The 23,606-nt window shown below is 44.0% G+C and overlaps 1 protein-coding gene and 3 long non-coding RNA genes across 10 annotated transcripts; all 4 read left to right on the forward strand.

The window, feature by feature from the left end:
- On the forward strand, positions 1-4,456 carry LOC119328437. 2 transcript variants are annotated; one of them, XR_005158964.1, is made up of 10 exons: positions 1-99; positions 251-341; positions 553-752; positions 1,009-1,149; positions 1,495-1,562; positions 1,659-1,665; positions 2,121-2,238; positions 3,064-3,205; positions 3,467-3,662; positions 3,756-4,456. It is a non-coding gene; the product is annotated as an uncharacterized LOC119328437 (long non-coding RNA). The 2 variants fall into 2 exon arrangements; XR_005158963.1 differs by lacking the exon at positions 1,659-1,665 and having other exon boundaries at positions 4-99; positions 3,467-3,536.
- A 921-nt stretch (positions 4,457-5,377) lies between these two features.
- On the forward strand, positions 5,378-10,062 carry LOC119332613. 6 transcript variants are annotated; one of them, XR_005161051.1, is made up of 6 exons: positions 5,378-5,869; positions 6,078-6,452; positions 6,955-7,024; positions 8,062-8,954; positions 9,039-9,646; positions 9,727-10,062. It is a non-coding gene; the product is annotated as an uncharacterized LOC119332613 (long non-coding RNA). The 6 variants fall into 6 exon arrangements; XR_005161049.1 differs by having other exon boundaries at positions 6,928-7,024; positions 8,062-9,646; XR_005161048.1 differs by having other exon boundaries at positions 8,062-9,646.
- A 463-nt stretch (positions 10,063-10,525) lies between these two features.
- On the forward strand, positions 10,526-13,133 carry LOC119328112. Its single transcript, XR_005158842.1, has 3 exons — positions 10,526-11,960; positions 12,071-12,545; positions 12,706-13,133. It is a non-coding gene; the product is annotated as an uncharacterized LOC119328112 (long non-coding RNA).
- Positions 13,134-20,371: 7,238 nt separating this feature from the next.
- LOC119327618 (F-box/LRR-repeat protein At5g02910-like) lies at positions 20,372-23,145 on the forward strand. Its single transcript, XM_037600716.1, has 3 exons — positions 20,372-21,403; positions 21,485-21,661; positions 21,863-23,145. The coding sequence occupies exons 1-3, from the start codon at positions 20,429-20,431 to the stop codon at positions 21,881-21,883; spliced, it is 1,173 nt and encodes a 390-aa protein (XP_037456613.1). The 5' UTR covers positions 20,372-20,428; the 3' UTR covers positions 21,884-23,145.
- The last annotated feature ends 461 nt before the right edge of the window (positions 23,146-23,606 follow it).

Here is a 23,606-nt window from a genome sequence, read left to right on the forward strand (position 1 = left end):
GGAGGGATGGAAGGATAAGGTCAATCCTCAATGTTCCAGACTTCTCTCCCCTTCTTGAGCTAATCAACAAATTTGCCTGAAGAAAATATTGAACAAAAAGTACCTCTCTCTCTCTCTCTCTCTCTCTCTCTCTCTCTCTCTCTCTCTCTCTCTCTCTCTCTCTCTCTCTCTCTCTCTCTCTCTCTCTCTCTCTCTCTCGTGTATGCGGTGAAATTTGTTACTGCATTTTGATGTGATTGTGTTGTCACAGGCTCCAGATGGCTTCCTAGGGGTGATGCGCTTCAGTTTGAGATTGGGATGTTGGCTTTCTCTAACCTGCCTTCCTTGAGTCTGGAGTTGGGGTATATATTTCAATGTTTTCATGGCTAAGCGATTCTATAGCACCTTTCAACCAATAGGTTATATTTTTGTATGAGTTTTTAGAGAAAGTGCAAAAAAAATTGTGCTTGTTTCCATCAAGAAAGGACTTTGGAGCCATCACATTTGACACGCCCTAGGCACTCATCAGACTGACTCACCGACCATGCTTTTGGTTTCCAATTGCCCCTGCAGTTCACAAGCAAGCAGGCCGCAGAGGACATGGCATTGGCCATGTTCAACCGTGCCCTGAAGCTTTCTGGAGCAGGTCTGTGCCTCTGTGTGTGTCTTCTCTAACTTCATCTCGCTGGATCTATGGATCATTCTGCACGTTGGGCTTGTTGCTGGCTACTAGCCTGGCTTGTAAGAGGATGCTCCCCTGCTCTGAGTCCAAGGTACACCAATGATCAAAAGAACACCTAAATGAAAAAAAACTCTTCCATTTGTAGTGAAGTTTTTGTAGATGTAATTTCTATTTCTTTTACATGTGGATACTGTTGTTTTGAAGCAAATTTCACCATTATTTTTTCTCAGGTTTTGTAACCTATAATCAGTTTTTTTTATCAGGTTTTGTTTGGTCTATTATCAGTTTTTCTCGCTTATTCTCTCTAATCAGAAAAGGAGCCTGAAAATCTGCATTTACATTTGCAGATACTGAGGGAAAGTACATATCCAGAGGCACCAATTGGGAGAGGTACAACATATGCATTTCAAAGAGAACTGGAAGAGCTAGCACCAAAGAGCCCCAACTCACCTCCACAATCAAGTTCTACATGCAATTCACGGATAGTGGTACGATGCTTCTCCTGCCTTTTTATTAAGATGAACATGCTTTGTTTCGTTAACTGAATAAGGCATCTCAAAATAATTATGATGGTTTCTCATTTGGAGCTTCACTAAGAGTCTAAGATGCATTTGTTGAATAGCCGTTCTTTAAAGATAGAAGTATTAGATGCCTTGGCGATTTCTTTGTGGTGTAGATTCCTATTATCAACATATTTGCTAACCGCGAAGTTTATCTTGGTGGATATGTAAATTATTGTTCATTGAGAATGCTTCAGGTGATTTGTTGATGCAGAGTCCTAATTAAGCAAACAAACCTTACTCGTCTCCTTCTCTGTAAATCATTGTATGCAGGTTGTCGGCACATCTTTTAACCAAGTCACCTCCATTGATCCTTTTGTTGACAAGCAGCTAGACCCAAGGTTAGTCTCTGAAGATGTCTGTTCATAATTTATTTTGCCCGTCACATGTATTTCTTTGGTATGCTCATTGTATGCGCATCTGTCATACCTGTGCAGACCCAAGGTACCAAACAAAATAAGAAAGGCATCAAAACTCCTAGGAATCTTGCTAGATATGAGCATCTCTTTTGCATGACGAAGGAAATGAGCGGCTGGCTAGATCTAAATAAATCCTCATTGGATTACAAATTGTGGAGGGACCGGTCAACATTTTTAGTCTTTTACTGCATGGCTGCTAAGTATACATAGATTTAGGAAAACTACCTGCGGTAATTCCTGCTCTGGCATGCGTTTCTCTTAATTTTTTATTTATGAACTCAGACCAAGTGTATGTACGATTGGTTGCAGCTAATTATTCCCACAGTATCTTATGTACGCCATGTTCCAAGCAATTTCATTGTTCTCTATGATCGGCTGCACGTACATCAACATAGTGTTTCATATGCATCATGTCCCAGGCAGTCAAATGTATTGCTTTATATGATCAATAATTTATAGGGAATGCCTAATTTCTTGCAGCGTTTCCCATGGTAGATCGGTTTGGCCCTGTTGTGCTACCTAACTGATTTTGAATCAGCCGCCGTCGCAAGACCTTCCACAGCTAGACCTTGACGGCGCCAGCCGTATGGACATCCAGGTATATGATATTTTGCTACACCAGTTTTATGCTTTCAAGTCCAGCTAAGGTTAAGCCACACAAACTTCCATTAGTACTTGAATTTTTGTTTGTAAAACTTTGGATTAACAATCTCAAACAATGCTCATACTTCTTATATTCACTTGCAATTCTAAATATATGTGTGTGTTTTCTCTATGCTGTACTACTAAACTATTTGTGTTAAACAAAACACGACATCTGCACATATGTTCTCAAATTGGATCATATTTGAAGGTTTTAAGTATCAGTCCAAATTCCAGTCATGAATCGCCTAGGAGTTAAGCATCAAGTCTCAACCCAACCCTTTTTCATGGCTTCTCTGACTAAGTGATGGTCCACCTTTTATTGATTAGTGTAATTACTGAAGTGCTTAGATTATCGGTTAGTGGAAATCATGTGGTTTTGCCTCACTTTCTTTCTCATTTTAGATCCCGCCTTAACCATACAAAGTAGTTTGACGCCTGACAAATAGGCTGAGCCTATAAATTTGACTGTGAAAAATAAACTGAGCTTATAAGTTTGACCGCCATGTTATCAACTTTCTTTCGACTACAACCATCTCTCTCCATTCTGGCCGCATTCACTTTTATTCATACAACCTGCTTCTGCTGTTGTATTGTACTACAAAGCATGAAGTTGTGTAAGTTGTACGATACCATGTATACACACGTACATTTTCTTACTATGGTTAATCCAATTCCAATGTATATGTGTAGCTTTGTGCTTTGCTTCCTGTCTATCTATAGCTTATGAGTTGAGACAATTCCAAGTGTGATCAAATAGCTTGTGTATGTGCCTGTGTAGCTCAACGATCTTTCAAAATGGTTATTCATGTCTGGTTGCGTCTGGCGGGCAACGCGCGGCAAGTCGTGCCACCTATAATTGAAGCATCGTTCATGGTCAGGCTAGAACTACATAATATTGTTGCTCGAACTGCAGCCAGCAGGTGCTTTTCTTCTCCTCCTCAAGCTTCGGCAAGAATATACTACACATATATGGTAGCTGAGAAAGCATGACATGCCATAATTTGTTGTCCTTTTGTATCTTCATACACTGTATCTTCCTTTTTCATGACCCAAAAATAGCTGGGAAAGAATGACATCCATAATTTGTTTTCCATCCTAGGCTCATTTGCCGGCCTGTTATTATTCTTTTTTGTCCTTAATAAACTGTATCCTTTCTTTAGTATTCTCCTTTGCTTATTCAGGTAACTGCTGAGGATGTTTAAAAAAGACATCACCAATAGCAGAGCACTCTATTGCTGCAATTACATGCAGGTACAAAATTGATGCCCACTTTGGGATCTCCCTTGTGGCCTTTCCTACAATCATAAGAGCTACCAAGAGACGCAATTGCTTTTAGTTATCCCCTTCAGAATACTAATTATTGATGTAATGTAGAAGGTAAAAGGGAATAAAATGATCTCTTTGAAATACTTCAGAATACATGCTTCAGAGCACTAATTATAGCTATAATGTCTCTCTTTGCTTTGCTAGAATATCTCTTCAAATTTAAGAGGAGCTTGGTACTATTTTTTCTGATGGACTTTCTTTATGAGGATCAAAAGATTTGTCTCTGATGGCTTTTCTTACAAGTTCCCAGCCATTTTGTCACCCTCCTCTCCTATCATTAAAAATAGGACAGAGTTTCGCGATCAGCAACCTGAGGCGCCACTGACAGTATTATCAGCTGCCATTCAGCGGCCAATGATGCACAATGGCACAAGTGACATCATCTTCGATTTTTTCTTCTGTTCATTGCCATAAAAAATTAGCAGGCTGCATTTGAGCTTGTAATATTCATTTGATGTTTCAACTAATGGGTTTTATACAATGTATTGTTGGAGATTGGATTGCAAAAACATGAGAAAATAACTTCTGACTGGATGACAACAATGTCGACCTTTTTGGAGAGAAAATTGAACCGGATTAGGCGGCAGCTGAAGAGCATGCTGCGAAAGTGAAGGGTTCTGGCAAGAAGAAAGAATGTATGTTATCTTACATTCTTTCTATTTTGAAGATTGCCTTGAGTGTGAAAGATACTGAGCATGGACCTATGTTCTTATTAATAGCTCTTGCTGCCTGTAGTACCATATAGATAGAAAATAGCTATCATTTCTAATGAAATGATAAGATTTCTTGATCTTCAATAATGATGTGTACATAAATAGTACTAAACTCGATGCTGCCTTATGATAATCTCATGGTGATGTTGAACTCATTGCTTCTATCACATGTGAATGTTTCTTCTTACTTTTATTTTGTTATATACTGTTTGAGTAAGTATGTTAAACCTGAATTAGTACTAACTTGAGCATTACCTGCATAACCACAATGATGGGACCGGCATCCTCGCGCCAAGGCGCGTTACCGATCTAGTGTTTGTGAAGAATAGGAAAATATCTGCATGTCCATGATGCACCACAAACATTAACCTAGATCCAGTTTCCAAGTTGCACTCCTTCAGTATTCGCCTCCACAATTAAATAGGATGCATCAATCTGGTACAGTTGAGTAGGTGTCGTCGAAATTGGTCTTTTATCATGGAAGATAAGTGTCATATCACCATGCGCATCCATCATCTTAGGCACGACACATCTTGGGAGCTTCTATTGCAAGAACACAATAATCGAGAAGCATTAACGTGCGCGTATGGAGCGCCCTCTCACAATAGCCATGCGTGCAGCAGGAACGGCAAACAGGAAAAGGGTGCAGTCTACAATGATGTTGGTGGCCTGGCATATTTGGCTGGAGAGGAATGCAAGAACCTTCAGAGATCGCTAGCGTCAGAGTGCTGAAATCCTTGCAGCAATCAGGCAAGACATGGATTCCTGGAGGCTTGCCGGAGCCAAATGCCTGGAAACACCACTTGGTGACCCAGGCTGATCTCTGTTCAATTTTTAGGTAAATGGCGACCCCTCTAGTGGCGCCAACTCTGTAACCCCCACCATGATCACTTGATCATGATTTTTTTTTCCGCACGCTCCCTGCTTAATCAATAAAAAGCCAGCAGTGATGGATCTTTCAAAAAAACAATAGCCACGTCGAATTTACTGTGCCGAAGAGAAAAAGGTAAAAAACGCGTCGACCCATCGATTCTTGCTCTCGCACGCAAGCCTCCCCTCGTCGCCTCTCCTCTTACGATCTCTCTCCCCCCGCGACTCCTCGCCGCCGCCGCCACCACCCATGTGCCGTCCGATTCCGGCGAGTCCCGGCGGTGGGTGACACACCATCGACCTCCCCTGGCCCCATTCCTTGGTCCCATCCGTCCAAATCCGTCGCTATAGGCCTTCTGCCCTCGCTCCTGACCCTTGGCCATGGCTAGGGTCTCGCGCGCGGCGTCACCTTCGTCGTCGGCGAGGCTCTGGCGGGTTCCGGCGGCTCGTCTCAACGCGTGGCTCCGCCTCATGGAGCGCTGCAGCGCGGACGAGAAGGTGGAGGGCGGCGGTCGCCGTGGCGAAGGAGGGGCGGCGCTGCCACAGAGGAGAGCGACGAGGGTTGCGGCGTCGCTGCAGATGATGAAGAGGAGAGCCACTGCACCACGCGATTCCACGTGATCCTCTCATCTTCAGGCTGAACATCCTCTGTAGCATCCACTGAAATTTTCTATAGTGAGTCCCCTGTTGTTTCATCTTCAGAACATCCTCTGAAATTTTACTTTGGCTGATGATGTTCTTACTCCCTTATGAGATCAACTGTACAATTGCTCTAAAATATTGCTTGACTGCTTGTTTTTATCTTAATAAAAGTATAGATTCTATTCTGGCAAACTGTCCACTGTATTTTTTGATAGTTAAATCTTCTGTATTCATTGGACAGAAGGGCTACATCATCAAACACATTAACCTACGCGTAAGGGGCGCCCTCTCGCAATAGCCACGTCGAATTTACTGTGCTGAAGGCGACAAAGTTAAAAACGCGTCGACCCATCGATCATTGCTCTCGCATGCAAGCCTCCCCTCATCTCCTTATTTCAATTGCATTTCAGTTGATGCACAATATGTGATGCTTTAGACGACACTACAGCGAACTATTTCATTTGTTATGCCCCTTATTGTATTTCAGGCTCAGACAACTAAAAGAGGAAGTTCTTGCAAAAAAGAAAACTAGAAGAGGAAGTTGCTATGGTTGGTGTGGCTGAGAAACTACGGCATAAAAGAGCAGAAGTGGCCTGAGTCTTCATGTTCTTTGCAGGTATAAGCCCTTCAGGCAAATTAAGCAGCTTTTCATGTTAGAATAGGGTGTTGCTTCATGCAACTGCGCCGCCGTTTAGTGTTTACAGATCACAAACTAAGCAAAATCTGGATGTTCTTTCGATTATAACTTTATTACTAAAGTTCTCTTATTTTAGTTTGTTGCACTGCATGATATACTGAGCATACTTCTTACTATTTGATTTAAATATATGGATAAAATGGCACCATTTGTTCTGGGGTGGGGTCAGAAGAGTTCTCAGCAGCATATGTACTTTGTGAAGTCCATATGCTGCGAACTAATGCTGCAAAAGTTATCCTTTCTCTCTAGAAGTATCTAACTTACATGGCGTGCTTGCAATGGTCATGATTTAGGATGACCTTGTGTTCAGGTTGAAGTAAATAATGTTCTCATATCATTCTTTCACAGATATTTGTGTAGTTCTCTAGCTTACAATTTATAACAAATAAACTAGGATCCTTTCTTATTTTTTTCCTCAAAGAGGCATACCCGACCGCAGTGAGGAAGGAGGGCTTCGGTCGGCTATTCGGCGGCCTCCCCTACCACTCAAGGTGAAGCCACCTCCTCCCTCTCTCTTTACTACCTTTTTTCTGCCTTTCACTGCTGACGGTCTCTCCCCTGTTCGCTCCAGTAAGAAATGATCCTTTTTCTGGGAGGGCAGCAGATCTAGAAACAAGGATTTATTTTGCAAACAAATCGATGGGCAATGCATTGTGTACAACATCGGGCAGGAAGCAGACCCATAAATTTACGCTTTTTATTATTTTCTGTTTTAATGAAACCCTATTAGATAAATGTGAAGTTGAAATCCTGCAGCTTATGATGAATGGGGATCAGGTGTTAGTTTGGTTGTCAGATCATTTGCATGATGTCAACTTATTATATTATGCTTATTATAGGCGACGTATCAAGTATTAGGCGTAGTAGTAAAAGCAGAAGAAATAATCTCTCAGGTTACAAGAAAGTTAGTTTTTCAGGTGTGCATGCTGATGTGAGGTTTATATACAGAGTGAAAAGGAAGTGTTGATAAAATCCATTCATTCATTGGCCTGCATGCATCACTTATTCAAGTGTCACATGGGAGCTCAGCCCATTTTTGAAAGGAAATTGATCTGGTTGCACTACAATAAATAGTTAACACCTTCATTGAGGTGCCTGGCAGCGTACTGCATGAATTAGTGCAATTTTGTAAATTTACTTCTGGAATTGCCGAACAACCTCAAGGTTGGCTACACAATATATTTTTTTAGTGTAAATGTGATTAATTTCCAAACACTTCAGCAAAAAAATCCAGCATCGAGAAAAGTGTTACCATTACTAAATTAGGCCCTTTTGGATAAATACGAACTTAGCTAGACAGACTCATATAAAGTAATGTTTTTTTATTGTTGCCCCATAGATTCTTGGTAATCAATTCAGGATGATATAATTTTATAGCTTGGCGTCAGGAATTTATAGTTCAGATTAAATTCCTGACGTATAAATGTATAAAACCATGTTATATAATTCCACAGTATTAGATGCTCAATATTGTTCTTGCCATGATGTATATTAAATGTGGTTGTGTTTTTATCCTTCCCATTTTCAGATCAGGTTCTGGTTGATGTGTAGAGCTATTTCCATCCCAACAAATGTCTCTCAGAGATCTATCTGCCTACCATGATTTGAGTGCTGAACTATTATCCGGGTTCCTTGCAGAAAAAATCAATGATATGATTGTTCATGTTAAATGGTCTTGCCTTTCTTCTTCTTATTTCACTGTACATCCTGATCTAACACTATCTGGATATAATATGTGCTTGTTGCTTGACTGGCACTTTACTTTTCTATGCGGAAGGTACATTACAGAAGATGATAGGATACTTTCAATTCTGCATTAGCATGACAATATCCATGATGTAAGCAGCTTTCATTCATAAGCATCAATCTGAATAATAATAATTCAGAAATTGTTTTGATTTTGATATGTTCCTGATGCTTGTGGTTGGTTTGCCCCCATTGTAGCGCTGACATGATCCTATCATACATCGAGTAGCTTTTGGTTGGATGGTAAACTGAGTGGACAAAAATGACCTTGTTTTTTATTTTGTCAAATGATAATTTAATGAGCTTATGATTCCTAAAATGAATAGTATGGTATTTTCATCATTAAAATCCAGGCAACTATTGAACTCCCTGGAAAGGGGTGTGTGTGTGCATTGGGGCTAGAGGCACTGCTTGGGACCCAGTTGTAAGTGGGTGGTCCATTTGTGGAGAGTTGTTGTGCCCTGTTGGATGTGTTGCTATGTGGTTAATTATTGCCTATGTGGTTGGTCGTGTGAATTTTCTATTAGACTTGCATCGTATGTGAATTAACACCGCCTTTCCCCTCATGTATAAACCTTTCTTCTAACAAAAGAAAATGATGGCACCATGACAAGGAAAAATATCTAGAGCCCACAACCCAGTGACCAGTTGAGATAGGACTACTTAAGAAATGGAGTAAGGAGATTAACCTCGCCACTTCTTGATTCTTCCCTCTTTCCAGTGCCCTGTTCCCAGAACTTATCGTCTTTGCTTGTGCAGATTTTGATTATGTACGCCTACAAGGTATTTGCTGAAAATCCCAGAGGGCTGGCAGGGAAGGAGTGGTCTCTATAAGCCATGTGATTCCATTCTTCAAAAAATTAGTACCAGCAATCATAGCAAGATGATTTTGAGATTAATAAGAATCCATGAGATGAATAAAAGTATGAAGAAACAAGGAATTCTGTCACAGGAGAAACTGTGGTACACCACTTCAACACGGCACAAGAGGCAGATCAGGGCATCTTCAAGGATAAGGAAACATCTGCAGACCTGAAGGTGGTTGGGAACTTGGGATGTCCTTGCTATTGGAGTGGTTCGCCGAAAATTATCGGCAGTTTGGTTGCACATTGGAGCTTATCACAAACAATACACAGGAAGGATCTCAGTGTTGTACGGGCTATGGTGGGATAGGAGGGATCCTGCACACCGGGTTGAGGTGAACGCTTATGAAGACACACTTGATGAGAAGTATGATGAAGACTTTGAAGACCAGTCAGCTGAAAATCCAGTGAATTCAGTACAGGAGGAGCCTGTCCTAGCTCGGAACCGGAACGCGCCGTAGCAGGAGGCTGAGGCATCTACAAGCTCAGCGAGGAAAGTTTAAGGTTTGTACTAAATTGTGGCAGCGCTTCTCTTATAAACAAATGATCATGTGGTAACATTCGATTCGATTTTCTTATTTTAGGAAGACGACGAGAAGATTTGAGAAATGATGATATATAGCATGCTGCTGCTGCTGCATAAGTGAAGTCCTCTCAGCGTGATTGGGAGGAAGACTGTATTGCTGATCTCCATCAGAAGACTATCCTATTTAGTACTGTCATTATTAATAAGAGGAATCATAGTTATAAGTTACTATTAAGTGTCTCTTGTGTGATCTCGAATTTGTGTGTTAAGTTTGTGCTTTATTACTGTTGCTGCAGCTGCGTCTGCAATTCTGCATCTGCTTATCTGAACCGAAGTTGTGATGCTGCCCTATATTTATTTGAAAATAAAATCTATTGTGCGTCTGTTGATCTGATATGGCAATATTCCTGTTCAGTTGGCCTTGCATTTTATTTATTTGCTACTGTAGTTTTTTTTTGTGAGACATTTTCCTTAGAAAAAATATATGAAATTGTGTGTATTTTGTTTGATCGTGAGGTTATTTTAAGGTTTGCTTATGTTCTTTTTGAAGGAAGTAAATTGCAAAAAACTACCACAATTGGGGACCCTAATTCAGAAAACTACCACCTTTCGATTTTTTTTCAAATAACCACCACCATTCTGCTGACAGTTTTCAAAAAACACTGATAGGTCACTAAACACATGTTAACAACGTTTCTGGCAGATGGGTGCCGATGTAAGTGATGATGTGGCACTGAAATCTCACGGTGTTTGGCCTGTACAGTAAGCTGCACATGGGACCCGCACGTCAGCCTCTATACTTCCTCCTCCACAAGCGTTGACAGGGGGAAATAATCACACCTGCATCTGACCGGCGCACCACCGGATTCAGCCGCCGGCCGGCTCGCGAGCCTCCGCCTCCGTGATCTCCCTCCACCTTGTCTATCTATGCTCCTGCACGCGAGCCGCATCAGCGACCATGCCCAGGCACGGGGGCGCGAGCAGCAGCGGCGGCATCGACCAGGCACGGGGGCGCGAGCAGCCACGCAAGGGCACGAGCAAGTGCAGCGGCCACGGCTACGCACGGGGGCGCGAGCAGCAGCAGCAGCAGCCACGCACGGGGGCACGAGCTGCAGCACCGGCCGCGCCCATGCGCGCGAGCAGCAGCACCGGCCTCGGGACGGGCCGCGAGCAGCAGCACCGGCCGCGCCCGGGCACGCGACCATCAGCACCGGCCACGCGACGGGCCGCGAGCAGCAGCACTAGCCGTGCCCGGGCACGCGACCATCAGCAGCGGCCACGCAAGGCGGCTCGAGCTACCGCCTGCTACAGAGTACGGGCACGCCGCAGCGATGGCAGGAACGCGAACTCTGCCCAGCGTCCCGACTACCCCGTGGGCGCCCTGGTCCGGCGCCGAGATCCCTCATGAGGGCCATCTCCTTCCCCCCTATTTCGCCGTTGCCCGCGACCTCCCGAGCACCATGGCCGAGAGCACGAGCTCTTGGTCCGCCCCGCGCCCCGACTACCCCATGAGCGCCTGGTCCGGCGCCGCCTCTCTGCCTGCGGCCGCGCTACCTCGCACTCAAGTCACTCGCAGCCCATTCCTACACTGCCACTAGCGAGCTAGGCAGCCGACGGGATGCCCTCTAGGTGTTTGAGGAAATTACTCAACAGGACCTAACGTCCGTCTCCTCACTCTGTTTGGCATATGCCAGGTTGACCTGACAATAGGATCTACCCGTCAGATTCGTTGTCAAACGGCTCTAATCAATCGATCAGTGTTTTCTGAAAACTGTCAGCACAATCGTGGCGGTTATTTGAAAAAAAATCGAAAGGTGATGGTTTTTTGAATTAGGGTCCCCAATTGTGGTGGTTTTTTGCAATTTACTCCTTTGAAGGTTTGCTTATGTTCTCTTTGATCCTTCCCGAATGCGAATAAGAAAAGAAAGTTGAAACATGTTCACTAATATGTGTGCTTTGCAGGCTTTGTTTCCATGTAGGGATGTATTTGAGTGTACACTTACCTGACTTTATATAGTGTGTCATCTTTTGTTTATGGCTAGAACTGCTGTATCAAATGTGCAAATGGCACCAACATCATACAGTGGGCCATGCCTGATAGCTATTGCTGTCATTTCCCCTCCTGAAATCATCCTTTTCCTATATGTAGGAGGTTCAGTAAGGTTGCTCACCAATGAGCTGGGAGTATTTTTGTCCTGAGTACTTGCATGATTGAAGAAGAAATCAGGTATTGCTAAATGTGCTATTGCAGATCAAAGGTGAACTCAAACGATTTTCTTACTTCAATCTCAGGTGAGGACTCTTGTTCACTAAAATTCATTTTTATGTAATTATTTTATTGATCCATGACATCGGCCATCCTCTGTTTCCCTTCCGCTCCTCTCGTCGATGACCATGAGTAGGCAAAGGAGATGAAGCGCACGCGCAGTGCCAACGCCGCCGCCGCCGCCGCCGGATTTTCTCTCGAGTCAGGGGAGGTGTTTGGGGGATCGACTAGGAAGGATCGAACGGCAGCTGGAGAAGACCTGCACAAGGGTGCCACCAGTCATTATGTTCTAGACCAAATAGATCGTAATGCGATCGAGTTGGAGAGGTGGATTCAGACAACAGATTCCTTCACAAATTCAAAGGCAGAACTCAAAAAAGAAAGGGCAAGGAAATGAAGGACGCAGGACTACTAGAGGCAAAGACAGACAGACGCGGCCGGAGCACTATGACGGCTTCGATGGGCGTGGAGGAGTGCACGAAGACGCTGCGGAGCACTGCTGAGGAGCTTGTCAGCAGGAGTAGCTGCTCCCGCTGCTGCATCACAACCGCATCCTGATCTGCTTCGACAGGTTCAAGCCCTCCGTCACCGGCCGTGTGCACATCTGGAAGGTCAATAATAATTCTCCGACTCTTAACTTCCCAGCCGCCAAGTTGCTCTTGCACCACATGCTCTTGCCGCAAATTCCTAGGATTGTACGTACGTTGTATGTTTCAGAATGACTGACACACGTCCTCGCCTTCTCCTCTTTTGTTTCTACCGAATTCTAAGGGTGTTGGAAAGGTGATCAGTGTGAACAAGATGGTCAGGGCCGGATGCAAAGTGAAGATCCTAATAGTGGACTAGAGGCCTGGGCTGAAGGACTCCGCAAGATCAAGGAGCGGCTGGACCACGACAAGGACGTCGGCGGTGGCTTCTCCGCCATGTGGGATTATTGTTTGACCTTTCACAGTTACTTCAGGTGTCCATAACATCAAGCATAATTTTGGTGCTTCTTAACCTTTTGCATTCTATTCTAATCCTATGACAGAAGTTTTCTTAATACTTTTAGTTATGAATTTTGTTTTGTGATCTTCTTCCTGATTCGATGTGATTAGCATAATACTAAATTTGTTGGCTACTAATTGATACTTCTGTGTGATACCTTTAGTGTGTGCTGACCGGATTAATCTAAAGTACCAAGATTTGCTTGTTCATTATTTTCATTCAAGCTAATCGAATGTTCATTATTTTGTGTCAATACTGTACAATAGAGAGCTGTCCATGACATGTATGGGAGCAAGGGAACCGGAGGTACTAGATGTAGGCACTAATTGTATTTAGAGTTCGGCTGCAACAATCAAATCTTTTAGGATGGTACTAATTAATGTCTTGATTATTTTTTATTCCAGTCAACATCAGGTACAACCTTGACTAGGAGATACCATGAACATATCTTAGTCAAATAATTTATGAGCGACTTGTACTGTTTACTTGATCTTTGGTTCAGAAAATAGAATCTAGCTTCAGTCAAGTTAACCATCAATTTGTTTCAGGGTTAGTATCTATAATTATCCCATGTTAAAAGAAAATTGGTACTATGAATTAAGTGACACCATGAAATAATCTGGATCAATATAAGAAAGAAGAATTACAAGTTTGTTAAAGAATGGGGGATTAGAAGTACAAAAGTAGTAAATCAATGATGGCTTGCTCATGTTGGTTATAATGTAATCGATTCCATTGTGTGAGACAACAACCAAGAGCAGTTTATTTTATCATTCTAAAATAGTATCACTTACACCAAACGTCATTTTAGTAGCATGTTCATGTCAGAATCTAAGAGTGTTAGGAACATAGGGAGGAGATGGCAATTATGGACATTGGAGAGGAATAAATTTGATCACATATTCTATATAGGGTCTTTTGTAGATGCATGTTAGCTGCAGAAGCACATCCTTGTATGACGAAAATTCTCTTAGTACCAACATGAATATGATAGTTCGGTGCAAGACGGTGTTGATCGACGGTGGTGGTCGTGGTCGAGGCAGCGGGAGGCGACTGCGATGACTGATATGGTTACCAGCATATAAAAGGTAAGCGACGCCGCTGTTGGGTCTCTCTCGTCTCCTCCTGATATGGTTCATGCACTATTTGGTGCTTGCCTTGTTTGCTTGTCATGGAAATTTGTTTGTTGGATAGACAAAATAATGTGTACATGTCATCGCAATAATCATGGGTATGTATTTGTATAAACTGTCAACTGCAAATGGTTTGGTTCCTTTGAAAAGGACTGAAAATATCTTGCTAGATAGTAAGGTGGACTATCAATGTTTTCAATTAGATGGGCATATTTATCTGATGGAGATCAATGACATCAAGGACACACAGGCAGCTGCGAAGCATCTCATGGATCAGCCGGTGAACAGAAGGAGCAAAGACGGCATTTCCTGCATCGTCGTAAACATTCGTTGCTAGCAGAGGCTTCAACCTGTGAATAGGAGGTGCAAAGATGAATCTCCTCCGTCATCATAAACTTCCAAAATTTGTAGTGGAACTTTTTACTAACATGTCATGTTTATGTGTTACCAAGATTGCAAAAAAACAATTGAAATGGGGACTGCCAACCTGGCACCGCCCCAACTTTTTCTCAGGAGGCGCCACAAGGTGGCGCCCCAACCCCTAGTAACATAGTAAGCACCGGAAATCCGTTGATGCTCCCGGGAGTGCGCGCTCCTGGACGTGAAAAAAACATTTCAAAACGTGAAAAAATTCCAAACAAAAATTTGGCGCATACATCTCGATATTATATGTGTGCACGTCAAGTTTCGGATAAAACAGTCATTTTTAGTGGCTTGTGTAAAAAAGCCAAAATGATGTCTTGTGAAAAGCATTTTTAACACCGGATTTTGTCTTTTTCACGCGCGACATATATGAGTTGTCGGTTTTTCACGAAACGACTTTGTGAGCATGTACAATATCGAGATGTGCGCGCCAAGTTTTTGTTTAGATTTTTTTGACATTTTAAAATATGTTTAAAACACATTTTAAAAATCAAGAGCGCTCCCATGTGCCAAAACGCCACTCTCGCTACTATTTTTAATTCACAAAGAATGTATGAAAAATATGAAACTGAATACAATTCTTACCATGTATTTGTTATGAATGTTGGCCTTGTTCAAGGCATGCACTAGTGGCATGTATGGTGCATCATTTCGTCTGGCATTATAAGTGTCCTTAAGACACTCAATATCATCAACAAAGGAGAAGAGGTACATTTTATCCTCCCAGGTAAGTGCGGTCTCGATAGTATAGTAAGTGTTGTATACAATCTTCCAAGTTGTTCGGTTCTCAGAAGTAAGCTGTCCAATAATATGTAAGCAAGATTAGTTAATTATAAATGATAATGTATTTTGACTGATATACAAGTTAATTACCAGGTATGTTTAAGAGACATACACGGAGGAAGGATTGAAATGTTGTCCAAATCCACACAGATGTCAAGATCAGAATCAGAATATTTGCTAATATCAAAGTGGAGTACATCCCTTCCTCAAATTTGTAAGCTTTGGCAGATGCCCTCCAATTAGAACACTCAAAATAAGTACACTCTTTTTCGATATGAATCGTAGACTTGAAATAAAAAATCCCTCTTTAGTCTTGAGGTAGGCAATGGTCCTAGTTTCCTAATCCATGGAGACCTTCAACTTTTTTAAGAAGTCAGGCCTTGCAAGATATGGGATGCAGTAAAGTCGTAATAAAGAAAGAACAAAAATTACCATTATTAAGAAAAAATCCTTAATACATGCTTATGAATAAATTATGTGCAATAATTCTTAAAACATATATACCGTCATCCATTTGTTTCCCTGCAAAAGCGTGAGGTAAAAGCAATTGGTGTGCAATCCAACATTGGCGCACAAACCCCTCGTGTTGAAATAGTTGGGGCACTCTGTTTGTTGCGTTGAAATTGACAAATAAGAATAACAAATTACGAGTCGACAAAAAAATCGACATGGCCTTTCCTAAAACGTTGACATATTGAGTGTCAGAATTTGACGAAACGGAAATGGATCAAGGTTTCGTCAAAATGTTGGCACTCATTTTCAATCTCTGGAAATTTTGAAGACATGCACATCCTCGATGGACATTCTGACTAACATTTGTCACCTAGTAGTTGTTGTGTAAAGCCTAAACAACAAGCTATAGGGCAGACACAACATACTATGTAAATGTTAAACACTTGTATGATAGTATTACATTTTGTTGCTACAAGGGTACATGGCATGGAATACCTATAGGCTCACCTACCAGAATATCATTTAGCAAAATTGGTTAAAAATCATGCTACTACTATCTTTAAAACATAATCATGCAAAAGATGAAAAATATGGGTCAAGGATGGTCATGCGCTACTTGCGTGTAGCTGATGTAGTTGAAGGTATGTTCCTCGTCTACTCTTCTTATCAATGTTATAATCTGATGATAAAAAGAATAATCCTAATAAACACCAACTTCAAATAAAATCCAATAAAAGATGAAAAAGAACAATATCCAATATTATTGTTAGAAAAATACTAAGGACATGTTCGTAATTAGGTTTGAGGCATGGCTAACTTGGTTGAATTCCCAATCGGAGTGAACAAAGTTTTAGGTACAGTGTGCCAAGAATAATCATCAAATAAGTTCAAAACTAAAATGAATCAAAGTGGTAGGGTTTTGAGAGACTTTTTAAGTCATGGATAAGAAGATGCTTCAGTTCCCACTTGGATTTGAACCTATACGAGAGATATGCCAAACAACTAATTCACAAAACCTTGGATTTGACAATGGAATTTGATGCACGGAAGGTGGGCGGCTGCGGGATGAAGGTGGCGGTGAAGCAACGACCACAATGGAATGTAGCGCATGCACGAGTTCCACAAACACGACCCCCACCTCGTCATGCCCATCGGCTACTGTGCCGACGTCGACTTGTGTAACACCCCAAAAATTAGAGCTTTTTGATTTTTGTGTTGTTATTAACTTTTGACAGTCTTCCAAACATTTTCTTCTAAACTTTGTAATAAAAGTTCACCTCGCCCTTGCTTACACCTGGATCACAGCACAACCAAGACCTGCCCATCTCAATTCCTAGTTATCTAGAATTTGAAACCCTAGCTCTGAATTAACACAAAGGAAACTTCACTTTCTTTGTTGATCTAGTCTACCCCAATATTCGAAGAGCCTCCCAAATCCATATGGATCAAGGGAGTGACACAATATTGCCATGGCAAAAGCAATATTTCTCTTCCAGAGACAATTACAGTTTCTGCCACTTTTGGGGAAATAAATCCAAGGAATACTTAGGCACCTCAACAATTTTTAATTTTAATTGTAGGTTATCATTGTGCCTATAGTATACATGGGAAAAAGATTGGCTCAATGAGGGCAAGGCAAAGTCTTGCATTAATTGGTAAAGCCCGTATGCCCTAGGTTGCTATTGTGAAGGAACTACCATTTTGGTAGCTCTGAAAATTCTCAAATAATTTGGCAGCACCTAGTAGTCACACATGAACAAAATACACCACAAACTTGGTCGTTCACAGCCACACAAAATCACAAGGCAAGGTGGAAAGTTTTTGCCCTAATTGCAAGGTTGTGAAAGAAGTGTTAGCTAGGAAAGTCTCGTGTAGAGTGTCTTGGAGGAGATAGTCACCTTAGCATGCAAACACTCTCTGCAAAGATTTGCAACTTGCCTCACAAACACCTTGCTCTCCAATTTAAAATATAAAGGAATCCAGCAATGTGTCATCTTAGGACAAGTCAAAGCACACACACACACACACACACACACACACACACACACACACACACGCACGCACGCACGCACGCACGCACGCACGCACGCACGCACGCACACGCACACGCACACACGCACACACGCACACGCATACGCACACACACACACACATGCGAGAATATCTTATTGAGATCAAGATTCGGTGGGAACCAGTGAAAACCATGTGAAAACAATATTTTGAAGTTGCAAAAAAAAATCTCAAAGTCATTTTCGCCCGATTTTTCGTAATAAGCTAGACAACTCTCTTATTCTAAATGAATAGACATATCTCCTATTGGTTTCTCAAAAAAAAGAAAAAATAAATGCAACTAGATATGCACTATTTATCTTTCTTGGCTCGAATAATCTCTACACTTATGTACATTTCCCGTTGATCCCTCTCAACCCCTTGGTCAGGATCTCCTTTTAATTATTTTTGTGAATGCAGATCGCGACCTGCTATCAAAGATAGGTCGTGGATGAGGAAATGGCTAGTCTGGGGTTTAGGATTTGCTAGCAATAGTTGATGTTGCTAGCGCTTCCTTATTGTCGACGCCAAAGCAGTTGCCAAAAGGCCCAAACTTCCTTTAGCTTTGTGATGGTGCGGTTCATCTTAGATGAATGGAAACCATTGCTTAGGGGGGTGTTTTATCGAGTAGGCATGGATGGTTGTGTAACCTGAGGATGCTAGGAAACACCAGTATGTTTTTTTTTCATGTTCCTTATATCGATGATAGACCTAAAAACAATATTGATGGACATGAAGGATGGTGTGTTCATAGAGATCAACAAGAGGGGAGATGTCAAAGTGATAGGGCTTATAGCTAGGGAAAAAAATAGACATGCCTAATAATCCGGCAGGCAAGCACCACGAGGGAGTGTCACTGATCTCTACACACACCCCATTACCCATGTTCATCAATTGTTGTTTCTAGGGGTATGGAGATAATACTATTTGCTGTTTTCTAGCATCCTCAACTTACACAAACCCATCCATCCCTACTTCACTTGACACACCCCTAAGCTGTGGATTCCATTCATCGAGGTGGACTAAACTTTATTGGCATCGAAGGAAGTCTGAAATAGCAACAATAATTGCAATGCTATGTTTTCTCAATATTCCTTAATGTATTACCGAAAAATGTTTATGCCCCGCTTTATTAATGTATTTATCATCTTCATTGGTGATTTAGGAGTTTACTCCCTCTTTGGCATTGAAGGATTCTTTTCCCAAAGTCAAAAGAAAAGCTAATTCTTGCACAACAATATTTTAAAAAAAACTGTGCTGCCAAACTTCATTTCTTTTTGAGGGGTACAAACTTCATTTTTGTTGAAAAATATATTTTTTAGTTCTGTTGAAAAATATATATTCTCCCCAAAACCACCACTCGCGAAACCGATATGCCCAATTCCTACCGCGGAAGTGTTTTGTGCCGGAAGTTTTCGGCCCAAAACAAAGAGAGCGTTAGAGCATCTCCAACAGGCGCCCAACGCGGCGCGCGTAAAAAACAGCTTTAGCGCGCGCCCATCACCTGGTTTGGCGCGGCGCGCTGCGCCCGCTCCAGCAGCCGCGCTAAAATGCAGCGCGCGCGCGCCGCTCCAGCAGCGCGCAAAAAATGCAGCGCGCACACAACATTTTTTTTAATTTTCAAACGCATAGATAAAATAAAAACTAGATAGATTGCATAAATAAAAAACGATACAAAGGTATTTTACATCGGTGCAACTATATAGATAGTTCGAAAGCATAGATAAACTATGTCGCAACTAGATAGAAACTACTCTAAGTCGCTATCATCATCACCATTATCATCCTCGGCGGTGTCGTCCAAGGTGTCTAGCCAGATGTCCAGCCACCGATCATTGTTCGGCGTGAAGAACGACTGCCCACCTGCTGCAACGATGTCGGACTGCGCATTCGCCAACGCCTTCCGCTGACGCCTTTCCAACCGCGTCTCGCGGTGCCTTCGCGTGTCCTCCTCGCGGCGCCTTGCCCAGTAGGCCTGCTCGTAGGCGACGTCCTCCGGGTGGCGCTGGCGCCACTCCGCCATGACCCGCTCGTCCTCCTGGGCGACGAGGAGGCGGCGTTGCCGCTCGGCGTGCTCCGCACGGTCTTCCTCCGTGTTCAGACGAGGCAGAGGGGCGAGGTTGAGCGCTTGCTGGAGCGTGTACACATCTTGAAAGTTCATCTGGCCGCGCGGCCGGCCTAGGCGCCACGCCGCCGCGTCGTACGCGCGGGCGGCCTCGCGCGCCGTCCCTTACGTGCCGAGACCGAACCGGAGTTCGCCAGAGCGTATCTCCGCGGTGTAGCAGCCGTTGGGGCGCAGGCGGACGCCGCGGTAGCCGGACGCTCCTCGGCGGCGCGGTGGCATGGCGGCGCGTCGGTGGCGGGGCGCTGGAGCGGCGCGTGGCAGAGAGGGAGAGGAAGAGGGGAAGAGGAAGTGTGGAGAAGCGCGTGGCGAAGCGGCGAAGCGGCGCGCAACTTTATAGGCGCGCGAAGCGGCGCGCCAAATCTTGTGCGCGCGCGCGCGTTTCGGCGCGCGCTTGTTTCCCGCGGCCGCTGGAGCGCGGCAAACCGCCCCGCGCGCGCTAAAAGCTGGATTTACCCCGCGCGCGTCGTTTGGGGCGTCTGTTGGAGATGCTCTTAACCGGAGGTCCGACGGAGTGGTGAGCCGTCGGCGGTAAACGGGAGGAATGGCGGCGGCGGTGTCCCATCTGGATCTGGACGGTGGCACGAAGCGGCGGCGGAAGGAGGAGGAAGTAGAAGCAGGCGCGGAGGCGGCAGAGGACCGCATCTCGGAGCTGCCGGAGGCGCTGCAGCTGCACATCCTCTGCCTGCTCCCGCTCAAATCCGCCATCCGCACCGGCGCGCTCTCCACCCGGTGGCGCTCCCTCTGGACGCACCGCTGGCCGGCGCCCTCCTCCCTCGACTTCCACCTCGGCACCCACGACTCCCCCCATCCGTTCCTCGAAACCCTGGAGCGGCGCGGGCGGCGGCGCCTCCAGCGGTTCGCCCTCTCCTTCCACATCGGCAAGCTCAAGGCCGAGCACTTCCGCCGCTGCCTCGACTACGCGGCCGCCTGCGCCATCGAGGACCTGCACGTCCACCTCTCAAACCGCGTCTTCAACATCTTCTTCGACTACCGGCTCCCGCTGGGGGACGCCCACCTCGCGCGCCTCTCGCTCCGCGCCGTGACCGTCGACCTCCCCGTGTCCTTCTCCGCCCACTCCCACCCCTTCTCCGCCCTCGAGGTCATCCACCTCCACTGCGTCCGCATCTCCGACCGCACGGTCAACCGCCTGGTCGCTGCGTGCCCCCTCCTCCACACCCTCGATCTGCGCTACTGCGAAAGCCTCCTCTCCGTCATCGTCACGGCGGCCGGGGCACACTTGAGGAGCCTAACCCTTGCAGAGTGTGGTTCGGAAGCCGAAGTATTTTTTGCCGGCGATGCGTCCAGCCTGCGCTCATTCCACTACAGCGGCGCCTACATTCCGGCCTGCAGCATCCCGGCCACCGCCAATCTTGCTGACCTTTACATCTGCTTCGGAGGACCTAACCGCTGGAGGCAATTGTCAGGACCTTATTGCGAGCTGCGCACAAACTGGCTTCAACTGCTAACCAATTTGTCTAACCTCACCGTGCTTACCCTCTGCAGCAGTGCCCTACGGGTTCGTCGCTCTCTGCATTTCATGCTATCCGGTTGATCCCAATACTCAGTTACTGTCTTACTGATAAACTTCTTCTTGCAGAGATTGTCTGCCAAAGCTCGTGCCAGGTTAGCTGCCACAGGCGCTGCACCATGCAAGTTGCTGAATTTGAGAGAGCTTCAGCTACTGATGTTCGCAATGGAGATCGATAACATAAACGACATTTACACTTTCCTTGTGGCCTGCTGTGGCCCTCGATTGGAGAGGTTATTTGTGCAGGTGAATAAATTGCCTTTGACTTTTGTTGGCCTGCTGTGGGCCTCGATTGGAGAGGTTATTTGTGCAGCTTCGACTTCGTATACAAGCTGTCAAAGAGATTGCCTTATGGCCTTGACAAATGCATTCAGTTAGTAGTCATTGTATTGTTGCTTGGTTTTGATGTGCTCACTTATTTTGAATGCTTACTACACCCTCTTGCAGCTTCCGACAAGTAGTTGTTAGTATAGGCCAGAGGATGAACCATCAGGATCAGAATCTGAGGAAAATGGGTCAGTGGAAGAGCTATCAGAGCAAGAAACAACGGAGGAAGATGAGCTAGAGGAAGAGCTGTCAGAGGGAGATGACCCAGAGGAAGAGCTGTTAGAGGGAGATGACCTAGAGGAAGCGCTGTCAGAGGGAATTGAACACGAGGAAGAGTTGTCAGAGGGAGAGTCACCTGAAGAAAATCAATCACAGAAACATGGGTCGAGGGAAGAGATATCTGATGGAGGGCAATCAGAGGAAGAGGCAATAGAGGATGGTGATGGCTTTGAGAACCTTCTGTTGGTCAACATGATGAATTTCAAGGGGCGCCACCATGAGATGCAGCTAGTAAGCCTTTTCTTGAAGATGTCTACTAGTCTCAACCAACTGATACTGTTTACTCCCAAGACTGATCACCCAGAATGGCTTCAGAAGGATCATATGAATAATTCACATATTCTTGAAAGAAAACTATCGCCTCTAAGAAAGGCCTCACCGAATGTTCAGATAGTACTCAGTGAACCTGATGATAGTGCAATCCAGCCGTTGCACGAGGCTTTTGTCAAGGTTTAATGATTTGTTTGTTGTGGAGTTATGACCAGATAATGCGAAATATCAGAAACTAGCAACTACTAGTATTAGGCAAGACAAAGAACAAGCTAATCTGCAAGGTAGGCAGGATGCTGTGTTCTGGAGTACGTCGTCTGGGCCTTATACTCCCTCCATCCGGAAAAGCTTGTCCCTCAAATGGATGTATCTAACACCAAGTTAGTGCTAGATACATCCATTTGAGGGACAAGTTTGGGACTAGTTTTTCCGGACGGAGGGAGTATTTTGCAGCTTAACTCCTTAAGACTCTTATAGAAAATATCATGACTGGGACTTGTTATGCCCTAGCTTTGACTTGTACCTCAATCAGTTGGTATGGCAACGAGTGTTGCAATTTTATTTTTCAGTTTTCCTTATTTATTATTGTCACTATTGCCATCTTCATTGGTGATTAAAAGTTCCTTTCCTGGCGCCAAGAGAATACCCAGGCATGAATCCTGGGAATTGTACCCAGTTTGACAGATCTTGGCTGAATTATGTACTGCTGATATGTTTAATCAGATGTTGACTTCTATGTCACTTGTCTGCAGCTGGATGAAGTCACTTTCTACATGTGCTCTACTGTTAAATCAGCTTACCTTCCGCTGGTGTAATCCTCAAACATATGACTACAATACAAGTTCTTTGTAGCATGTGGTGTATTGTAAATTCAGTTAAGCCTGTCAGTGGCATAACTCTCAGGGGGTTGCTGACAGCATCAAACAGTGTCATGTTTGCTTACCTATGTATGTGTCAGTTTTTTTCCCTAGTGTGTGCAGGATAGGCAGGATGCCAAGTACTATAATCGATGAAGGACGAATTATCATCGAGTATATACTATATTTTCTGGGCCTTAAATTCTGCACCTTAAACTCCTTAAGACCCTCAAAAGATCCTATGATCCAGTTTCTGAATCGACCTTGTTGGTGTTCGGTTTGAACAAACTGATCATAATTCAGTTCAACAGCTGGGCAAGAAAGCCTTATGAATATAATGTAGTAGGCTGAGACTTGCTGTGCTCAAGTAACTTTTTGTTTTCCTCAATCTTCATTTAGTACAGCATTACTGTAATCAGCTGCAACAGTTACAATGTTATCTTTTCCCACTTTTCCCT

This window comes from Triticum dicoccoides, chromosome 7A (assembly GCF_002162155.2).
Source record: "Triticum dicoccoides isolate Atlit2015 ecotype Zavitan chromosome 7A, WEW_v2.0, whole genome shotgun sequence".
NCBI classification, from domain to species: domain Eukaryota; kingdom Viridiplantae; phylum Streptophyta; class Magnoliopsida; order Poales; family Poaceae; genus Triticum; species Triticum dicoccoides.